General features: G+C 42.4%; 1 protein-coding gene across 3 annotated transcripts in view; it reads left to right on the forward strand.

The window, feature by feature from the left end:
* PPARGC1A (PPARG coactivator 1 alpha) overlaps positions 1-22,280 on the forward strand; it is a 299,724-nt gene that overhangs the window by 203,905 nt on the left and 73,539 nt on the right. For 2 of the 3 annotated variants that reach the window (XM_028088353.2, XM_028088372.1), the window contains exon 2: positions 5,728-5,907. In XM_028088353.2, coding sequence (XP_027944154.1) covers positions 5,728-5,907 — 180 coding nt within the window. Of the gene's footprint in view, positions 1-680; positions 729-5,727; positions 5,908-22,280 lie in introns of those variants that run through there. The other variant, XM_028088362.2, reaches the window with a different exon arrangement.

The following is a 22,280-nucleotide window of genomic DNA, read 5'->3' on the forward strand; positions in this document are numbered from 1 at the left end:
CAAATACAGACTTTTGTTGATTAAACAGGAAAAAAAAAATCGCTTGACCCATTCTCTGCTTTCAAACACTTCCCCCAATTAGAAAATGTCTCATAAAAATGCATCATGTGATAAGCTCTTGCTTTAGTCCCAAACCGAGCTAGAGTCCACTGGAGGTCTTCGAATTTGAATCCTTAGGGAGTGCACGTTTTAGCGAAGAGTATAGTTACTCTGTCCTGAAACAGGCAGCTTTGCCACTTGCTTGTTTTGGAAGGAAAATAAATTAAAAAAAGATTGCAGGGGATTTTAGTTATTATATGGCCAGGGCTCCGTTTTGAGTCTGTGGCATTCAAAGCTGGCTTTAATCACAGCATGATGCTTGAAGCCTCCAAAAAGTCCAAGTGTTTCCTTTCTTTCTTTCTTCTTTCCGTTTTTTTTTTTTTAAACGTTACTTCACTGAGGCAGAGGGCTGCCTTTGAGTGACGTCACGAGTTTGAGCAGCAAGCTGCAAGGAGAAGGGAGGCTGGGTGAGTGACAGCCCAGCCTACTTTTTAATAGCTTTGTCATGTGACTGGGGACTGTAGTAAGACAGGTGCCTTCAGTTCACTCTCAGTAAGGGGCTGGTTGCCTGCATGAGTGTGTGCTCTGTGTCACTGTGGATTGGAGTTGAAAAAGCTTGACTGGCGTCATTCAGGAGCTGGATGGCGTGGGACATGTGCAACCAGGACTCTGTATGGAGTGACATCGAGGTGAGCTGGGGCTGGGCTGGGCATTGCAGGAAGGACTAGAGAGCTTCCCTCCCTTCCGATGCACTGATTCCTGTAGGGGGGGAAGGGCTTGGACAAGGAGAGGAGGCAGAAAAGTAGCCCGGGCAGGAGCTTTTGGAAGGGAATCTCAATCTTATCTTAACTCCAATAAGTTTGCTATTTTAAGGTGGCTCTGAGATCCCTTGAGCAAATCAAAGCTTAGCTGCTGTCACCCATATCTGTTGCAGTTGGAAACTCTTTCCATGTGCCTTTGGCTCTGTTTCTACTCATATGCAATATTTATGCTCTAAGATATTGATATGAATCAGAAGCTGAAGTCTTTCCAGTGGTGTTTAGTGGCCCGGTTGGAAAAATGCCATTTCTATTTATAATAAGTTGAAGATAAAAATATTAAAATGGATGTGCTCAAATATAGTCAGTTTTGACTCTAGTCCGGATTTTTTTTTTTTTTTCCCTCTCTGTTCATCAGACAGAGAACTCACAAAATCCTAAATAATCCTGCTAGGCTATTTTAGATTGCTTTCCCCACAGCACACAAAACAACGAAGCTGATTCCCTTAAAACACCTATATGTGGTGGAAAGATTTGGTCAGCAAATAAAAAATACATCTCTGCCTTACGATGCAAGGTTTTCCATTAGTGTCGGTGGCAGGGAAGCCAATGGTTAAATCTCTCTGTACCACGGAGAGCTGCCTGAAGCCGGAGAGAGGAGTTTATGCAGGGCTGTGTGTGGGGCTGCTCGCTGCTTGTGTAAAAATAGACGGCAATACATCAATTCCACAGTCTCTGCTGGCCACAATTCATACAGGGGGAGAAAAGCAAGCCGTTTCCTCATAATCTCTGGAGCCTCCAGTGACTAACGGGGGGACGGAGGACCGCGGCGTGTTTGCATTCAGCACAATGGAATGTTCTCGGGAAGTTTGGGCAACTTGGGGAAAGAAGCTAAACTTTCTGTGGACCGTGATGAGCTGGAACCCAGTTGCATTGCACGGGGGATCGGAGCAGCTAACAATGAGTCTGGCAGAGAGAGGGCTGCCAGTGCTTCCTCTGGGTAGCTGGGGGCACGTAGGGTGAGGGGGAGGATCAAGTGCCACACGTGATTTGGTTAAATAAGATGTCCATGTGGTGCAGCGATACACATCTAAAGTGCAAATAATTTGGCCGGGGCTGCCTGCGAACGCATTTCTCCTCTCTAGTGAGCCATGCCCTGCGTTCTTAACTCTTTACCGGATTTGCACAAGTGGGCTCGGCTTGCCCTCTCCTGCCCTGGCAGATGGTCCTTGCGGATCCTGCTTGTCCTTATCTTGTCGTGGTTTCTTGGTAAGGTGGGAGAGATCTGGGTGATTCGTATGTCCTGTCGCTCTTCTGAGTCAGGGTTATAAGTGGCTTCAAAGTCCTCATTGTCTTGGAGTAGCCGGAGTGTCCTGTGGCTGGTTGTCTGGCTGCCAGTGTGGGGGCTCAGCTGCTATAGTTTCATTTTTCCATCTTGTCTTATTCCTGATGCTGTTGGGAGTTGATATGGAAATATGGAGGATTTGTTTTAATCACTGGGATTCCTGCAGTCATTTTCAAGGAAGCGTCAGAGCTAATTTAGAACAGGGGCCCTTTTATGTTTTTCCGAAGGAGGTGAGTTCCCGGGCTAAGTGTCCAGCGGTGGATTGAGTTGTCGGGCGGCTGAGACTGGCCAGTCACCTCTCTGTTGCACGGTAGACAGCAAGCTGCTAGAAGCCTTGCCTTCGCGGTGGCCGCTCTGGGAATCACCTCGGCCAGTCTAACCTATTACGAGCAGCAGGTAGCAGAAGCAGCTTTCATTTTTTGAATCATTAATGTTTGCTGTCATCCTAAAACGTATTATGCCCTTTTGCACATAATGACAGGACAGCGCAGTGGTTAATAAGGGCCTCGATCACTATAGCTACTCGGAGTCCCCAGTGTTTCACAGTTTAATGAAGGTGATGTACAATAAGGTTACCAAGATTGATAGAGACAATTCACATGACATGCACTCCACGAAGACTGTCATTCTTTACTGCCCCCCGCCCTACTCCCTTGTCCCTGTCCTCACTAATTTTTTCCCTAAGAAGTAAGAATTCTTTTTTCATTAATATAATTAATGTGGCCAAGTCCACTCTTTCTTCTCTCTCTTTAAAATTTACCATCAATGGCACAAAAACCTCCGAAAGGTTAATGGAGAATTATACTTAATTATGATGATTCATTATCATCAGTGCAGTTAAGCTAATTTATTGTCTGCTCCTTAACTAAGAGAAAAGTCTGTTGGGGTGAAAAAACGTACAATAATTAGCCTTTTGTGTTTAGTGACTGCTTTATCCTCTTAAATCTTATTATAAAATTAAGGCTACGGTTGGGAAATAGCTGTCATAGTTGCAAAGAGGCAGTAGAATGTGTCTCTGTAATTGCAATAAAGCTCACCTGTTACAGATGTATAGGGAAGCAGTAAATACCAACATGTCAGATGAGGACAGTTACAGGGCTCGGACTGTTAAGTCTGGCGTCATCCAAAGGCCAAATATAAATTAATAACAGGAACACCTGCTACCACTAATGTGTTTTAGATTATCAGGATAATGGCACATTCAGAAACCCTGATTTTATTAGCATGTCAACATTGGCAAGAGCACACGCACATTTTCAACCATAACATAAGAGCAAAAACGAGAGAGAAAGAGAGGAAAGGAAAGAAGTGTGTGAGTTACAGCCCAGCAAAATGACAGAAATTGATCTGGTCTTTTTAATGGTTTTCAAAAGTTACTTACAAAATGCACGTTCCCGAAAGGGTGAAGGATTTTGAACGAGCCATGCCTGGAGAAGGCAGTGAAGGAGAGAGACAGCAAGAAGTTGCTCACCAATCCGTAGGGCATTCCAGCATTCCAAAGCACGGTTCCTAAGTTGTGCTCTCCATGACAGGAACTTAAGCCAGTTGGAGAGCTCCTGTGTTTCCTACCCTCGTTTGATTTTTTTGTTGTTGTTGCTGTTTTTGTTGTTTATGCTTTTCTGGTTAAGGACTAGCCCTCAATGCAGTCCTAGGGGGTTTTGCACCATTGAAAAAAGTTATCCCCTGGTCTCTGGATTGATGGTGCTGTGGAAGAGTTAACACCGTGTGTTTGTCCTCGGAGGATAAGCAATGTGGGCATGTATGGAGCCTGAGAAGTGTTACACCCATAACAGAATGAGAACATTGTACCAGAACAAAATCTTCTCCCCAGCCCGGCCCCCGCTTCCTTATAAACCTAGTCAAGTATACTGATCTGCAACTTGGGGCTACCTCGGGTAATAAAAACGGAATGACCAATAAAATGATAAGGAAAGAGTTTAGGTGGAGGGGCTTGCCCTTTCTTTTTGCATCACCTGTGTGCCCTCAGTTTGGGATCTCACTGGGGCCTGGCGGTCTTAGGGAAGAATCACAGTCATCTTCAGGCTGCTCCTAGCCTCCCCGTACCAACTGCTGACTCCATTACCCAGTACCTACTTCTCAGCGTGGTGCTTATGATCATGCTGCTGCATATGACCCATGTAATGTAGCCTGCCAGGGATGACAGGGGTGCTCGGGAAAAAAATCTGCATAAAACTTATTTTATTCAAAACCTAAATGTCAAGCGGGATCTTCAGCTTCATGCCCAACTGCTGCCTGGATGTGAGCAACTCCACAGCATCTCTCCTGACCTTGGAAGGTAGGGCCGTGAGGGTGCCACCTCAGAGTGTGTGCCTGCTGATTTAGACACCTTGGCTTGCAGGTGGATAAAGTCCTGGGGCTCTGGCATCCTCAGGCCCCCGCGGTAGGAAACTTCAGCAGGGTTCTTCACAGGATGCAGTGAGGAAATCAGCAGTCAGATGGCCAATTTGGGGTTAGAAGACCACTTCTTCAATCAGGTGGCCCACCTTTTTTCAAAAAGCCACAGTGTGGGACAACTGAAAGGCCACCCTACTCCATGCAAGGAAGTGGAAGACTATTCCAATCTGAAATAGCCTTGCTGACAAACAGCTCAGCCATAGTATGGGCTATGTTCAACCTCTCAATAGATTGAAATCATGTAAAAACTCCAAAGAAGAAGAGTTCTTTTGAATTCACTTCAGCATAGTTTAAGAATACATAAATGATGAAAAATATATATATAATTGTGGAGTGCTATAGTGGTTTTTCCTTTGTAGATGTCAGGCAATCCCGATCATACTGCACACACACCCCAACACACATGACTTGCAACATAAACATAGGGAAAGATGTAAAGATCATATAGAAAAACTTATGACTTTTGTCTCTATCTCAAGGAACTTGTTTTTGACCTGTTCAAGATGATGTGCTAAAGCTCATGAAAAGTCAAATTGAGAGTAAAAGATTAAAATAACGATTCAAGAGAACCATAGACAAGTAAAAAGGCTTGCGTCATTTGTTGCTAACGGAATTATGTGGATTGCAAAGGTTAAAAGGGGTGTAAATGGGTAAAGTTTTCCTGGTAGAGTTCTTACGCTTTTATTTTTCATTGAGTGATTGTTTATTTTGTTTCTATTATGTGGGATGGCAAATCCAAGGTAAAATCAAGTTTGTATCCTTCCCTCAAGAGATTATACTCAGGGTAGAGTAAAATTTTGCATATGTTTAACCAGAAAACAACTTGAAACTCAAACTCAAGCACTAACCGTCAAAAAAGGTACAGATTCAGTTGATTGCTAACTGGAAGAATCAGAGAGGGCTTCATTGGAAACATGGCACTTACCATGAATTTGGAGGCAGAATTTTGGATGGAATAGATCAGGCACAGTATCCTTTTAGAGCAAAGTAAGTAAAGGAATTTAGGTTTTTTTCTTTTTTTTTTTTTTTTTTTTTTCTGGTGACTAAAACCCTGGAAACCAGCTTTGGTGGTGTGGTGGAATTAGCCAGGCTTAATTCCTATCACATGCTATTGCAGTTTAATAAATTCCTGCAGTTAATGAAAGCTTTTTTCCCCCCTGCCTCCTACAGTGTGCCGCTCTGGTTGGTGAAGACCAGCCTCTTTGCCCAGATCTTCCTGAACTTGACCTTTCTGAACTAGACGTGAACGACTTGGATACAGACAGCTTTCTGGGTGGACTCAAGTGGTGCAGTGACCAATCAGAAATAATATCCAATCAGTACAACAATGAGCCTTCAAACATATTTGAGGTAAGGGCGTCCCTTGGTCAAAATTAATTTCTCATCGAACTTGGCTTGGGCCACAATATGATTATTGGCCTGAAAGCATAATGCATTCTTACTTTGCTGTCATCAAAAGACTTTTTATCACAGGTAGGCACTTCCAATTTTGTGGAAAAGCAATGTTTGCAAAATAAATGGATTTTGTTGTTGTTGTTTTGAGAATTAAGGGGCTAAGGGCCCCCAATAGAGTGTATTAAACTGTGTTGAAATACTAAGAGGGTTGTGAAAGAATTAGTGACAAAGAAGAACAAAACTCTAAACCTGTTTATTCCTGTCTATTTCCCACAGAAAAGGGCCTAATGTAAATTAATGTGAAATGTAAAATAATGCGTTTTTTTAATCCAAGAGAGTAGATGTTTACCTTTATTTGCCTCACAAAGTAAGTGAGCAGTTATTCTTATTGTTATTTTGTGATCATACCTCTGATTTCTGTCTGTCATAGAAACTTCTAAACCCAGCTACTCTAATATTTACTTATAAATTAGTAAAAATTCGCTTACCTTTCAATAGTGAAAATTACTTCCCAGGCTCCAGACTCTTATTATAAGCCTACCCTATAATAAGGAATGTTAATCTACTCCTATTAAAGTGTTACTTTGAAAAAAAGTTCTTTCTCACAAGATCAGCACTCATTTACTTGAAAATAAGCGGTTTCTTGTAGGGACAGAGATCGAGTGCTCTGGCAAACGAATTGAATAAAGATCGTCAAATCAACTACTTTTCAATATCACAGCCACGCACACCTCTGTCATCATCTGACTTCTTCTCCCTAACATGTGCCAGGCTCCATGCAAAGCCCTTGGAGTGTATTTTTTAATCCCACCAGCAGAGACATTTCTTAAACCTCAGTGTATTTGGTTGAAATCTTGAGTCATTAAGAAAGCCAATTTTACAATATTTATCGAGTTTTTCCAGCACCCAGCACATAAAAGCCACTGAATAAATGTTTATTGAGTCATTAAGAAAACCAATTTTACAATATTTACCGGGGTTTTTCAGCACCCAGCACACAGAAGGTGTTGGATAAATGTGTGTTGACTAATGAGTGAATAGTGACTATAGTAGTATTAATAACAATAATAATGAATGATAACAACAGTGGCCACCATTTGGAGAGCCCCGGGCTCTATATGTGTCTTCTCACAGTTCCCTCAAAACAGCCTATTTTTTAGGTACCCTGAGTGTCATTCCCACTTTGCCTATGCAGACATGGAGTCTCAGGTTAAGTGATTTTCTCCAGGGCACACAGTTGACAAATGAAGACCAGAGAATTGAATCCCAAATTGATCTGACTTTCCAGTCTGTATCACTGATAAAAAAAACAGAGTAGCAGTGAGGTTGGGTGACCACCATCCTTTACAAAGACGTACCAAGCCGCCGCTTTGCTGAATGTATTTAAAGATAGAATGGACTCGTGCCTTTCAGTGTTGGTTGACGTGGAAGCCGGGATCACTGGGGGGTTGGGGGGAGCTGGGGTGGCTGTAGGTTCTGGCCACAGCTAAGATTTTCTAAGATGTCTGAACAGAGTCTTAAAAGAGCGCTCAAGGCGGGGGAGTCGGGGCTGCGGAGAAGGAGCCCTGAAGGACTGTGGTTTAGTTACACTTCCCAGGCTTCTCAGCCGGGTCTTAGAAAGTTCATGTGAGGACTTGGCTAGTTAGAACTGGTAAATTGAACATTCCTCATTCAGTACGCTTGTCAGGCGACAGGCCCGTTTAAGTCATGCTGCATTAAATAAACAGTACTTTAAAAAATGTCATCTCTGTAGGCCTCTTATCTAAAAATCGGCTATTCCATGTTGGGTGATTGCCATGCATTTTGCAGATGACGAGTAGGGAATTACTAATTGGTTGGTGGTGGGGGGGAGGGCTGGTCAGTGCCTCCCTGGTGGGCTAGTTTCAAAAACTCCCTTCTTCATGACCTTGTGTCCCCATGTTTCGGTGTTGTGGCCCCTGCGTGGGGTACTTCTCATTTACACCTCTAGGAGACTTGGTTCACCAGCTAGTTATATATAGATGCTTTAATCTGTACGAAGACACCCCTTTTGCTTCCCCGTATCACTTTCTACCACTGATAGAATTGTTTTCAGTGCTCTAAAACACAAGGTTCATTTAATTTAATTTCTCATTAGCTCATTTTAAACCAGTGACTCTCAACTCAGAGCAGTTTTGCCCCCCAAGGGACGTGTAGCAGTGTCTGGAGATGGGTTTGATGTTTAGGACTGAAGGCAAGAGGCTGCTCCTGGCATTTCGTGGGTGGAGACCAGGGTTGTTGCTAACTAACCCACAGGGCCCGGGACAGCTTCCCACAACAAAGAACTGTTCAGCTCTAAAATGACAGTAGTGCTGAGGTTGAGAATCCCTAAAAAAAAAAGTCACTGAAATTCCCTTTTATGAAACACCGAAGATGGACTGATCAGCTTTGAGAGAGAAGATAGAGTATTGTTAAGAGACAGGATATGAAGAATCAGAAGCCACAGAGAATTATGGGGATGCCCAGGGCCCTGGGACTGAGATGTCAGGAACTCTCTTAGTGACAGTGAAAGTGACCGTTGAGATAACCTGTAAGAGTTTTCTCTGATGTCACAAACCTCATTCTTCTTTGTCTGTGCAAAGGGTAAGGCCGTATGTGGCAATCCTGTGACAGGGCAGCAGCTTCCCGAGCATTTGCATACAGCCAAGATGCTTCTACTCTTTGCCCTCTAGCGTTAAACTCAGACATCTCTTTTATAATGGGAGAAAAAAAAAAGTGTGTGTGGAGCATACACTTTGAAAATTGTCTCTCCCTGGGAGAGAGGTCCACGGGCAGCTCAGTAACCCTTGATGGGCCACAGCTTTGTGGTGCTTCCTCCAAAGCTGCCTTCCCCCCGACCCCACGCCCCACCCCCAAAGCCCTTCCAAGAGCCTGTGCCTTTAAGCCTCTCCCCATGGACTTTACCCGTGCTCACTTTCTTCCAGTTCTCAAAGCCCTGCCTCATCACATTTGTGAAGGCTTTGTACTTGAGCAAGCCAAACAATCATGGTTTCCGCCACCTCTGATCTGCCAGTAACAAGCATGATCTACCTCTGATTCCCAGAATGAAATGAGGCCCCAAGCGGTTCAACACTTTCCCTGACTCCAGTAGCACATTGATGACACCCCTGGAAACTGGCCACAGGATTTCTGAATTCTAATCAAAGCAGAGAGAAATGGGTGTTTAGAGATACAGATAGGATATAGGTAGTCTATGGATAGTAGAGCCAAATTTTAAAATCTTGGGAGTAAATAGAAATTTCTGCCTTGGGCCGCTTTCGTAAATTTGAATCTAAGTTTAATTTTTATTTGACTTTATTTTTTTTAAGATTTATTTATTTATTTTAGAGAGAGCGAGAGAGCACATGAGCAGGGGGAGGGGCAGAGGGAGAGGGAGAGAATCCCAAGCAGACTCCCCGTTGAGCGCGGAGCCTGACGCGGGGATCCATCTCACCATCCCAAGATCATGACCTGAGCCGAAATCAAGAGCCATCCGCTTCACTGACTGAGCCACCCAGGCACCCCTGTTTTTATTTGACTTTAAGAGAAAAGAAGAACGTAATTGAATGGCCCACTTCGGGAAAGAGTGAATTCCTCAGTGGGAGTGAGGGGTGCCAATATCCAATTGTCCACGTTGGTTGAGAAACTGGACACACAAACACCAATCTCTGTTTGCACAACCTGTGTTGGACGTGTAAATGCAGGTGACCAGGTTTTATTCAGAAGCCACGTAGAAAAACAGGACACAGGCTTTTATAGGTGCAGCCTCCAGTGAATCTGATCCATGTGTCAGGAAAACAGGATGCTGTCTCTGAGGTGGTTGGTAGCAAGATTTATGTTTCAGAATATTGCAACATAACTTCCTTCCCTCTCTTGCCTTTGTGCATTGTTTGAAGAAGGAGAATAAAGGAGTGCTTTTACAGCATGGCAGTATATAAAGATGGGTGGCCTGGGATTAGTTTAAATAGCACACTGGCCCTTCTGGTCACTGTGGGCCACCTTGTCCCTGCTTCATTTAGACATCTGCTTTCGATGCCTCCTTGACACACCTGAATGAGCATCTTCCATTCATTTGTCTGTTACTTCTGAATGCAGCCACTGGGGTTCTTTAGAACACGGCAAGTGAGAATATTGTTGTCTCTAGGTCATGACTCATAATATGTTCTGAAGTCTGCCTTTGCTAATGGAGAGAGAAGCACCCACAGCTGCAGCCAACATTCAGATCAAGTGATCACGGGGATGCTCAGTAAGGTCTGATACTGTGGACTTCTGTGGGAGACAAAGCGCGGGGTGGTGTCCCGTTATCTGTCTATCATGCCAACAAGGGGATGGTGGTTGGAAGCTTTCAAGAATACCTGGTTATTCTGATGGGACTGCAAGTGAGTTGATATTTCTTCGTGTGACTTTCAGTTGTAGTCTCATTTGTTTTTTTCTAAAATGGGCGTATATTACGTACTTATCAAAAAGTTTCCAAAAACTTGGCTATTCAAATGACTGTGAGCATTTGGGGAGCAGGACCTTGCTTGTCTTGTTCACTGAAGTTTTTCTAGGTAGTTTGTTAGAAAACAACAGAAAGTAAGTACGCAAAAAATATTTGGGACTAAAGGCATGAATTGACCATCGCATATTTAGTGATGATGTGAGCTACATTAGGTAATATATAATTACATATAAAGCACAAAGTATCTGTTTCCTAAAGAACCCTAAACCTAGTTTGAGAGGTCAAGTGAAGAAGTGTGAAACAATTAGCAAACAATGCAACACTGCGTATACATGTGTACATATATAGATGTTTATTAGCAATTGAAAATAATCTAACACTGTATATTCATGTATATGTGTACATGTATATTTAGATACATGGAGTTATATATATTATATATATATATATTAGCAATTGCAAGACTGTGTGTATGCATATATACACATATACATGTGTGTGTATGTGCATGTGTATCCTCGCTAAGGAGGGAAGCAGCAAGAATAACATCAACAGGGCTGATACAAGAATAAGAGTGAAGTGTTTTCATAGCAGGGGTATGAAGGTGAGAAGCTCAGTTTACCCAAAGTGAAATATGTACTGATGGGAACACAGCGGTAGGAGAAACAGGTTTGGATTTAGGGTGGGTACACAATTACAGCAGACCGTGAGAACCCAATTGGGAGTGTTTAGAGTTTGCACCGTGGGAAATAGGGTGCCAGTGAAGATTTTTAGCAGGAGAACAATCTGATGGAGATCGTGTTTAAGAGTGTATTAATTGCCATTGTTGTAAGCACTGTGGGCAAGCAGAAATTGGACAGCAGGCCCTGCTGCATTCCGAACCCCATGCAATGCAGGTGCAGGGAAGGGACAAGGTGACAGCAGAGGGCCTGGTGTCCAGGGAACAAAGACTTGAAACACCACGAAGGAAAATTCCATCAGCCCTGATGAATATGAGTTTGGTTAGAGAGGGAGGTGGCAACGAATGCTAACTCAAAAATATTCCAAAGAGAATCCGAACTTCCTGGATATCTTCCTGGTTACGTTTCTGCTCACCTTTAGGAGCTGAAGTACTTTCTTAAGACTTGTGAATCATTTGATAAAGGGGCTCTCCGTCTCTCTGCTGCCTCCAGGGCAGAACATATTTAACCCAATCCACAAATTTACGTGGTGTCTGCTTTTTTTCAGTTGTCTCCTTAGAGGAAATTCTGCAGCCTTCCATGGTAATGAATTCCTGCTCCTTGCTCAGCCTGTGGTCAGACAGACTTTTCTATGAATGGCAAACCTCTTGGAATTTTAACAAAACAACAGAGACAAAAATCTGTGTCAAAACAACCCCACCTTAATCAAGAGAATAAATTCTCCTTTGTTATTTCGGAGACACTGAATTAGTTTACAATAATCACTTCTTCGAGATTTCTGGAATTTCCAATTTGCAATCAATAAATGTTTGTCATTTGAATTAAATTTACAGCCCCCAACCATATTTTTGCCACACTTGGCAATGACACTTAACGGAGAACATCGACTTCAAGGAAGAAAATAATAGCCATTTAAGTGGGGAGATAATTGGCTGTAACATAAGAACATTGAAAAATGTTGAAACTCATGGAGACTTATGGAGTATTTTAAAAATTTATGTTGTACTTATCTTTGCATTTGTAGTCTACCACAAAATTCCAAATTCTGGGTATAAATCAGTTAGATGTTCATCTTGGAGAGTCACAAATCAGGAAGCAACAATCTGACCCAGCCTGTGTGCTGCTTTATTTTCAGCCTCTACTGTCGGCTTATCTTGCAAGGGGACTAAATAGTGTTTTGTGGGCATGTGCGCGCGTGCGTGCGTGTGTGGTCATCTACACACCTCAGTTAATGACTATTTTAGAATTCTTGCCTTGATAACATCTGCCTTATCTGGGGAATATCTGGTTTATCACCCTATTTCCTCCCTGCCATTATGCTGACCACTGAAAAAATATGGCTCAGGAGTTCTGACCCACAGGGCTATGTCTATTGGCATCAAACCCCACTAATAAATAGTAAGTCGCAGGTGCTGGTTACATGAACATCTTCCACCATCACCAACTTTCCTGGGGTTTGCTTTTGTTAATGTAAGTTGTGGTTACAAGAGATGGGATTGGCTGCTATTTGTCATGGAAGTCGATCTGGTTCTTAGCCACTTGCAATTTGGAAAGTGAGAATCTGTATGTTTCATTAGGCACAATGATTATAGAACGTGCCATTTTGTGTATGGCGGGTTTTTTGTTTTGTTTTTGTTTTTGTTTTTGACTAGAGACCAATTATTTATTTCATGTCAGATACTTTAGGTGCTCCCAGATGCAGGTGAACCATTTTATGGGCATAGATTGGGCTTTTCCCACCTTCTGAATTCTCCAGAGGGTCATTTACCTAAAAATAACTCTGCCTACATTTCTTTGGGGCCAGAAAAGTGGAGACCCACATTCACGAGGAGAAAAACCTAGGGAGGAATCAGGAAAAAGTGGCTCATTGCCTCTTAGATTTACTTGAAAGATATTAGCGTAGGTTAAAGTAATCAGGATTCAGGATGCTGGATCAGACAAACTGTTTGTATAGCAACGGTGTATGCTTGTATAGTAGCCTTACACATATGTGTGTCTGTTTGTCCATGTCTCCCTGTCTATATGCAATGCTGTGGAGACACAGCCCAGCAGATGGCTCACCTCTGAATGAAATCAACACACAAAGCAGATAAAAAGATGAACTTTCGAGACTGCATTGTTAAACAGAGAGCCAAATTGCTCTTCTACTCTTCCCTATCCCAGACTTCACATTTTTAACAAGGTTAATTTGTCGCTATAATTATGTGCCTATTCTTTTAGCAATGAAAACTTTTATTGTGGGTTTTACAAAATGAATTGCCTGCAATGTAAAACAATTTTCTAAGGACGTGGTTTTTTTTTTTCCTTCTTCTTTAACCTGTGAGGTTACTCTCAAGATTGTGCACTCTGACATATAGTTTTGAAAGCAAAGCAGAGATACTGTATTTTACTGTAGCCTGCCAAAGATGCTGAATTACAAGTAGCTAGGATGAGAGCTAGGAAAAGGGGAAGAGAGGTACACAATGAAATAAATACTCTCATTCTTGGCAAGGGCAAAATTTTATGAAGATAAATGACTTCTTATCCATTATGCCATTTGTCCCAAAACAATGATCGGAGATACTTTTGGGCCTTTTCTGTTCCCAAGTAATAGAATAATTTGCATAGGTGGAGATTCTAAACACTATTACCTTGTAGATCTGCCCATCTCCATTACTACTGCAAGTTATTCATTCAAGGTTTGTGGCTGGATGGGTTAATGAATTACCAGATCTTGCGTAAAATGACTTGGCCTGACTTTTAAACGACTACTTTTTTTTTTTTTTGGCCAGTCTTGTGATTGGTGTTAATTGGCTCTAGAGACCAAGCCTCCTATAGAGTTTTTTTTTTTTTCCTTTTTTTCCCCAGAAGTATCTTTGTTTCATATTCCCCCCCTTCCCTTTTTCATTCTCTTCCAAACTTATGCTCAGAGACAGTCAGTTCAAGGAGCTGCGTGCAGGCTGATAGGGCCGGGAGGAGGGGGGAGACTCAATGGCCAAATCCTTGGTGGCTGATGCCCTTCCATGTGCCAAACCAGCATGATTTATCAGAGCACTGTCTTCAGCACAACTAAGTTTAGAGTGAGTTCCTTCGTGTTCCTCACACAATATGCATAGCTGTAGCTCTGAACTTTGAAGGAAAGCCTCAGAGCAATTTGCAAAGTGCTGGTGCTTAGTGAATACTAAATTACATTTAGGAAATAGTCTGCTGCTACCAGTTATACTTCATTTTTATTCTTGACACAGACACCTAAATCAGAGAACAGTAACATTTCAGAGATTATGGAAGCAGTTTGGGTATGTTCCAACACTATAATAGGATCAGAATTTTAAGGCCTTTTGTATTATTACCAATAGTCACTTAGTTTCTGCTTCAGTGTACTTTGTAGGGAATTACAGCTTTTACTAAAAAGATTAAAATGCTATTATGCAAATGATTGCAGTATGTTATTATGTTTACAAATTAACATCCATGGCTCAACACACAAATTAACTAACTATTCTATCTATGTTATTAAGGATTTAATAAAGTAACTGTTAATAAAAATGGGTAGCTTGGAACACTTAATAGGAAGCAATTGTGATTTAACACAGAACTCGAACCTCGTGTTTAATGTTTTAGGTGATAGAATGGTAAAATCAAGTTGAGCAAAGCACACGGAAGAACCGGGACTGTGTGAACTGCAGACCTGCTCGGCTGAGATGCTGACAACCGCGAACGAAGTAGCTTCAGGCTATGCTATACAGTGGGCAGGGCATCAATAAATCTAAGCAAAGCACACAAACCATCTTCTATTAATAAATAGTTCATTGAAATGGTAATTGCCCTCCACTCTGTGTTTGATATGTTCCATGAACGCAGAGGATACTTACATTATTCTAAAACGGAGCTCAGAGCAAATTTCGATGTGGCGAATGGGATTTAGCTGCAGAATATTGCCGTGTGATAAAAGAGGAGAAGGCTAGGTTCAGACGAAGATGGCTTTACAAACAGGCAGCAAATTGCTATTCCTGGCTGTTCATAAGAGATCATAAAAGCAAGGAGATAAGAACTGCCAAGGTCCCTGAGAAATGAATGTATGTGATTATGTTATCTTGTGGGTTGGATTTACTAGACAGACCGACAACAACTTCACTTTAGTCCAACAGGAAAAGTAGAGAGAGATGCAGATTTGGGATAGCAAACTTTGTTAGAATGGGGAAGTTCCAGAACATTGTAATTAAGATGTTTCCAAAGAGACCCGGGATCCCAGTCACTGAATACTTTGCTAGGTCTCAAAACAAGAGCGAAAATTATCACCCAATACTAAGCTAACAAACAAACAACTAGGACACAAAAGAATTACTAGACAATCCTGGACCCGCTTAATTGATATTTCAAATGTTGGGGGCTTATTTTTCTTAGCCAAATAAAACTGCCAGAGGCTCCGTCCGATGTAAGCAATAGCCTTTTTAAGTTGACCTAAAAATAAGTAATCAAATAAAAAAATAAATCAACAATTACCTTTTCAGGTCTACCTATGGAGGGCAACTAACCTGAGCTTCTTAGTGGGAATATCTGGATGTACTCAAGAAACATGAGCAGGGAAGCAACTGCAAACCTGGTCAAGGTTTGTGTCCTTGCATACAATACAAGCAATTTATTTTGTTCCGAATAGCACCTCTGTTGTTGGAAAACTACGTATGCAAATTTTTGATATCTAGCTTTAGCAAGGCACCTGGTTCCTTCATTTCCTTCCACATTTGGATAAATTGTGTTGTTCTTCACTCTTCCAAATTTGTCCTTGTGGAAGCGAACACTTGCAAATTGGTTGAAGCTCGCTAAGGGAAAGAAGGGGAGGAGAGTGGGAAGAGGAGGAAAAATAAATAAATAAATAAATAAATAAATACATAAAACCCAACCGAAAACAGTTGCTGGGACAGCTTCTGAATTGATGGTCTGTGGCCTTGTCCCGTTCCCAGGCACCTGATCAAGAAAAGTGGTACAATCCTGTTATGCAGGCATTTGGGAACCCTTGCCAACAGTCACCTGACATGACCAAGGTTTAAAGTACTTGCTGGAACTTTAGGCAGCATCGTGGAAATGCATGCCTGTATGTGTGCAGACACATTCACATTCTTTCTTTCTTTCTTTTTTTTTTTTTTTGGAAAACAAAAAGTGATACTTGCCATAGAAGGGTGGTAAAATAATTAGTCCAGTAGACAAATGCCTTGGCCCATGTTTAAACAGAGCTTTAAGGACACGGTGTTCTCAGCAGCCACATATCTAAATACAAACCAGTGTCAGCTGCCACGCAGACCAGAATGTAATAGCCCGTTCTCACATAGGTCATCGCCGATCCATTTTGGTCGCGGTCACACTGCACATCTGTTTCTGCACACTGCAGCTTCTTAAGGTGGTATTTGGACTTCATAAGAACACAAACAACCAAGCTATAAATTCCCACTGCTGGAGTTATTTTGAATAAGTGTATACTGTTTCATATTTATAATGGTGAGGCTTCATAATATTCACAGCGAATATATAACACCGATCAGTTCAACAAGCATGAAATTGTATGTTGTCAACTTGTCACATAAATAGAGTCACATTCAGGCTTGCGATAATGTTGAACTAACATTTTTCCCCCCACAATTGTCGAGAGGGTCACAAAAAAGTGGGGAGGTAGCACTTCCTTTGGGGAGATAAACAGTCAAGGCCATTGTAGAGTTGATATTAGTGTTGATGGGTCCTTTTTCTTCCCTCCCTCCAAAGCACTTGTTTTTCTTGGGTGAATGCTAATTGGCTAATCTGGTGTGTTTCTTCTGTCATCCAATGGTATCATTTTCAGCCAGTGCTAGAAAGCTTTTTTGGGTTGTGTATGTGTGAGTAGCTTTTTCTGTTCTCCTTTAAAACAATTTTTTTTTTCTATTCTTAGAGCGCAAATCAGCGCTAATTGTCGTGAAATTCTCTAGCTCTACTCTGGCAAGCTTTCCTGTTGTCTCGGCACCTCAGTTAACTCTTAATTCATTACCAGATCTCTGGTGAAAGCGTGGCATTTTGGGTGAACTCTCCTGCTATAGAGGAGTTAGAGAGAGGGAGAAAGGAAATTATTGAACCCAAAGTGCACCTTACTGAAAGGGGAAGAGAGGACAGAGGCGGTGCCTTCACCAAGAGCTAGGGAGCATCACAGAGACCACTTCCCATGGCGGCTGATCTTTCTGCACCAGAAGCAAGAGTAGAAACTGATGCCGAGTACTTTTTCACTTTTGAGAAGTTCTTAGATGGGTTCGATTCTCCCATCTTCCTCAAATGGCCTGAAGACAGATAGTGTTTCAGGCTGTGTCTGCAAGCCCGGTGGTTTATCCCATTAGGTGGTTAACTCAAAACCTCAGGGCTGTGCGTGAGAAGGCAGATATTAGCGAGGATCGTTACTCCCACCGATCGTTTCATCCCGTATCACTTGTGATATAGGTGGTTACGTTTTCCCATATGGTTTCCAACTTTTGCATAGTTTCACATGGCTTCATGCTTCTGGATTTTAAAAGTTCTTCTATTTCTCATTTAACCATCCATCAAAAAAAAATTATTGCCAACTGCTAGCATGCTTACGTCCTTGCCAATTTCTGGAGGGACAGTGGTGGAGAGTAGACACAGTCCGTGGCATCATGGAGCTCATGGTTAGTGATAAAGACAGGTCAGTAAAATCTAGTGAGATAAACTGTCTGAGAGAGGGAGCAAAGCAGGGACTTTCTCCACCTGCTCATTATCCTGGTCATCGCTAATAGATCAATTCTACCCTTCTCTGAATTGGTACACTTATCATCTTTAGAAAGTGGAATTTTTCTGGAGAGCATTTCTCCTCGTCATTGGGGCCGTCTATTCCAAACAGAGAGCCCAGGCATGGGGTCCAACAAGCGCAGGGCAGTGGGACAGAATGTTTGAAATCGGGAGACCTGAGGTCTCTGGAGTTCTACACGTAGCACATTAAGGAAAACAGCAGTTTGCTCATTGGAATTGCTGAGGGAAGACAAGAAGAAGCCAACCCAAGGGAAGAGAGCAAAGCTGTCAGCAGAAAGTTCTTTCACCCGTGTGCCGGGCTGATGTGACCAGAATGTTGCGCCCTTGTAAGTATGTGGGGCTCCTTTGGATAAAAACCATTCTGTACCATTTTAGGCCTGTTGACCTTTCTCTCTGAAAATGATATTTCTGTCCAGCTGGAAGGACTGACATGCTTTTGCCTATATGTGACATCCCGGATATGTGGCTTTTCTATCTCTTAGAGCCCTCTGCTCATTGCCTCATCGGATAGTCCTACAGAGGGACTGTCTTGTTCCCTTGGCTGAAGCATGCACGGGTAGACTGTAGACATATCCTTTTCTTCTCTGTGGAGGTGCCAAGCATTACACCCCTACTGAGCTGTACTCAGTATTTCCTGTAATACCTTGGCTTAAATCTCTTCTCGCCAGTCGTTTCTGAGAAGCTCATTTCTGCTTCTGAATGGTGCTTAGGTAGGGAAAAAAGGTGCCTCTATTATAGGAATGCCCTTGGTTTTTCCATGGGCTCTTGGCCTAAGGACATTAGCTTCCCTGGGTACCATTTCATTTGTTCAGATGTGAAGTTGGAGCTTCTCTTTTCCAGACATAATTCTCCTGGGTGTCCGGGGATCCTGGCCAACTCAGATACGGTCCAGAAATGTTCTCATGTCAAGATCCTCTTTTGTCTTGCCAGTACATGCCTAGTGGGGACACCCTGCTCTTGTCTGAGCTGCATCTCTCAGCCTGGTTTTTAATTTCAGGCAGTGCTGCCTGATGGGCAAGCTTGCCTCCTGTTCCTACTGGAGGAGAGTCTGGGCGAATGCCTGAGCGTTTGAGTGCAACGATGCTGCATGGGCTAAGTGACTTCTCACTCCTGCTGCTCCCCAATTCCAGGGCTCTGCAGGCAGCAGATTTGAGAGTTACATTAGGTCAAGGTGCCACTTTCTAGCTCCTTTATTCCTGTCACTCAGCAGTCCCACCAGTGTGGCCGAGGTGGCTGCCCCGTCCTAAAGGAATTTGTGTCAGTTTCTCCTGGGACAAATCTAGTCTAGCTGCTTTGCAATGTTGGTTCCAACCAAAAGTTTTGACAAAGACATTCTGTCTGCGTGGAACCAAAGAATTGTCTGTGGTTAGATGCATTGGGAGGTAATCTAATGTTGCCTGGTGTTGGCAGATAACCGAGTCTGGTCATCCACATGGCATGATCCATGCACCATTTAATTTGTCTTCGAATGGCAAATGTGTTTCTTCCCTGAGTCAGCAAAAGCCTTGATACCTTCCAATGGTACCTTGTGACCTCCCTGCTGCTTTTGTGATACAGAAAAACAAAACAAAACAAAACAAAACCGATCCCGCGTGTTCCCTTTAGTTGCTGGTTCATTTTTATTTCCAGCTACGTGTTTCATAGCTGAAAGAGAAGATGTATGTTCCACAGATAGGATGCATTTTTACTTAATCACGGTGGTTATTTTTATAATTCATATGAGGAGACCTCATTTCTTTGGCCATTATTAACTTAGTATTATTAATTGTCTGAAACATAGCTGAGAAACACACCATTTATAAAAATGTCTTGGAGAAGCCAAACCAGAGGCAGAAAAATCATACCCTCGTACTTAATGCGTTTTATTCCCAGATAAGCTTCTCCAGCCCTCACTTACCACTGGCTTCCTTTTGTTTTACTTATAATTTAAACCAATCTAGTTATCTGTTTTCCGAGCACATGGTAGATTAGAAGAAATGATTTACAAAGGTAATGAGGTAGTAGAGGCATGGAGATCATAGCAGGAGGTGGGCCCTGACCAGAGGAGATGAGACAAAAAAATGATAAAAAGTAGGCAAGCACTCGAAATAGGACTGTCTGGAACTATTTAATTGGAGGGCACATAGCCCTGTATTTTTCAGGGCTACATTTCTAAACAGCTCCCTAACAGTCATTTCGCAATATCACACAATGCTACAAAAATCAGATCTCTTAAATAATTTTTAAGATGGGGGGAACATGAAAATGATTTTGCAATCTTTCCATTCAATGCTTTAATAAAAAATTTGGTACTTGAGCAAGTCAACTTCTTGGTTCATCTGCACAAGTTCCTGTGTGGATTAATGCCTGATAAGGAGAGATAAATGAGACATATATACAAACACACATGCATATTTTCAGATCTGAAAGATTTTCGTGGAGTTTTGAGGTCATTCTGTAAGACTTGCCCATGTAACAGCACTAAGTAATCCAATGTTCCATGAAATGTTGAACTTCATCGTATGATCTGTCAGATTACTTACTCCCTTAAAAAATACAACTGTTAAAATTTCTTCTGATAAAGAGGCTGCTGATTTTTTTTTTTTTTTCTCTTGTCAATAGTAAAGCTCTTTGGCTACAGGGCCATTAGTCAAGACAAATACAGCTCAGCAGAGCTGTTCTTAAATCAGTAATTCCCCCACATTGCTTTAGAATGGAATTGCCTAGACTTTCCCCCTTTATTGCTTTCTTACCCAGTCCCGAAATAAACCACCACTCCAAAATGCATCATCCCCATGCATATATTCATTCGGAGCACACTAAATTGGAATATCAACGTTATAAGTAATTCCCCCTTCTTTCTCATTTTGTCTGGAGATCCTCAGAAATAAACCACCAACCTTAGGGCTAACAAAATAATCATTAAAATGTGTTGTTTGATTTTGGATGGAGGATTTTAGCTAATATACAGGACTGAGTTCCTTACATTTAATTTCTGTCTAGAAACTCAAAGAAGGCTCTAACTGTGACTTCTTTATCCAAACTCTCTGGCCCAGCTGTGCCACCTTTCACCTGAGAGGACAGAATGGACAGCTTGGATTTCTCCAGATGGACCCGGAGCTTTGGTTAGGCCATGACCTCTCATTAATATTCAAACTTTGGCAATTTCAAAGAATGCTGTCCACTCTGACTACTGTAAGCAGCCCAGCTCCCCTGGTACTTTCTCACGCTTATCCTTTCTATGAAGGCATTTGTGTCTTCCTTCATGTCCCTTTCAGGAGTAATTCTTCCCTTGTTCAATTTTTCCCTTTCTCTTTATGACTGTCATAATAGGCCCTGATACAGTCAGGCGGCGATGACCCTGTCCATCACTCACCTGCAAGCTCTTCTTGAACTAGTGGATGGTCCCTGAGTGACCAGACTAATTGTACCAGTGGTGGGTCTTTCTACCCGGCCTTTCATCCAGTAGCATAAAAGCTGATTCCAGGCTGTGTGCAAGGCCGTGTGCCCTGCCATTTTAGTGCCCTCCATGGAGCCTAGTAGTAGAAGGGAGAGCATCGATGTAAATTAAGTACAGAGGCAGAGACAGAAAAAGGTGGGTAGTTGGGGTTACCAGAAGTGAAATCTGTCCTCCTTTAAGTGCCAATGGAAAGAAGTCTCAAGGAGTGAGAGTCCAAAGGATATTTTCCAGAGTTACAATTTCCATAAACTGCATTATAACAATGGACTATTTTAAAGGCTGTTTGTTCTGGTCTGTGTTCGGTTGGAGCCTTTACCAGGCAAAGGATAACCTATTCAGCCCCTAAAAGTAGGAAAGTATTTGTGGCCCTTCTTGGGCACCAAGTGAGTTTTAATTGTCATGCGTGCAAAAGAGCTGCTTTTTCTTTTTTGAAGGCCTTTGAATTGTGGCTGGGGCTGTTTAAATGTTAGCTTTCTGGCAGTGTCCCTCAAGCTATATGATAAAGTGCATGAGGGAAAGGATGGGCCCTAATTTGGTGCCTCATCACCAGGCCAGTGCCCAGCACAAAGCCATGCACATAAGGAATTCTAGCTCTAATGTCTGTTAATGGTTGGATTTACAGTGGTTCTACCAAATTAGACAAAGAGGGAGAGAGACAGAGAGAAGGAGAGAGAAAGAGAGAATAAAATGACCTTCCCAGCCATTCAGACCAATCATGCTAAAAATAAGACGTATCAAAGATCTGAGAGCGCAGTCTCCAAGAGATGGTTTGTAAATAGAGCCAACAGTGACAGCAATATGTTGTGTGCCTGCCAGAGAGGCTGTGAACTTACCTTCTAATTCACTTGCTGCTCAGGTGAGGCTATCTGGGTGGTTTTAATGGCAGTTGGGAGCCACGTGGCAGCATTAAGCCAGTGTGCGTTGGCACGTGAAGACACTATTACACGTTTATAATGGGTGTTGAGTGTTCACTCCTGTCCTCTGTGGGAGAGGGGGTATTTCTCACACGCAA

This window comes from Eumetopias jubatus, unplaced genomic scaffold (genome assembly GCF_037043125.1).
Source record: "Eumetopias jubatus isolate StellerSeaLion01/CBP00866 unplaced genomic scaffold, mEumJub1_p1.0 scaffold_2, whole genome shotgun sequence".
NCBI lineage: Eukaryota > Metazoa > Chordata > Mammalia > Carnivora > Otariidae > Eumetopias > Eumetopias jubatus.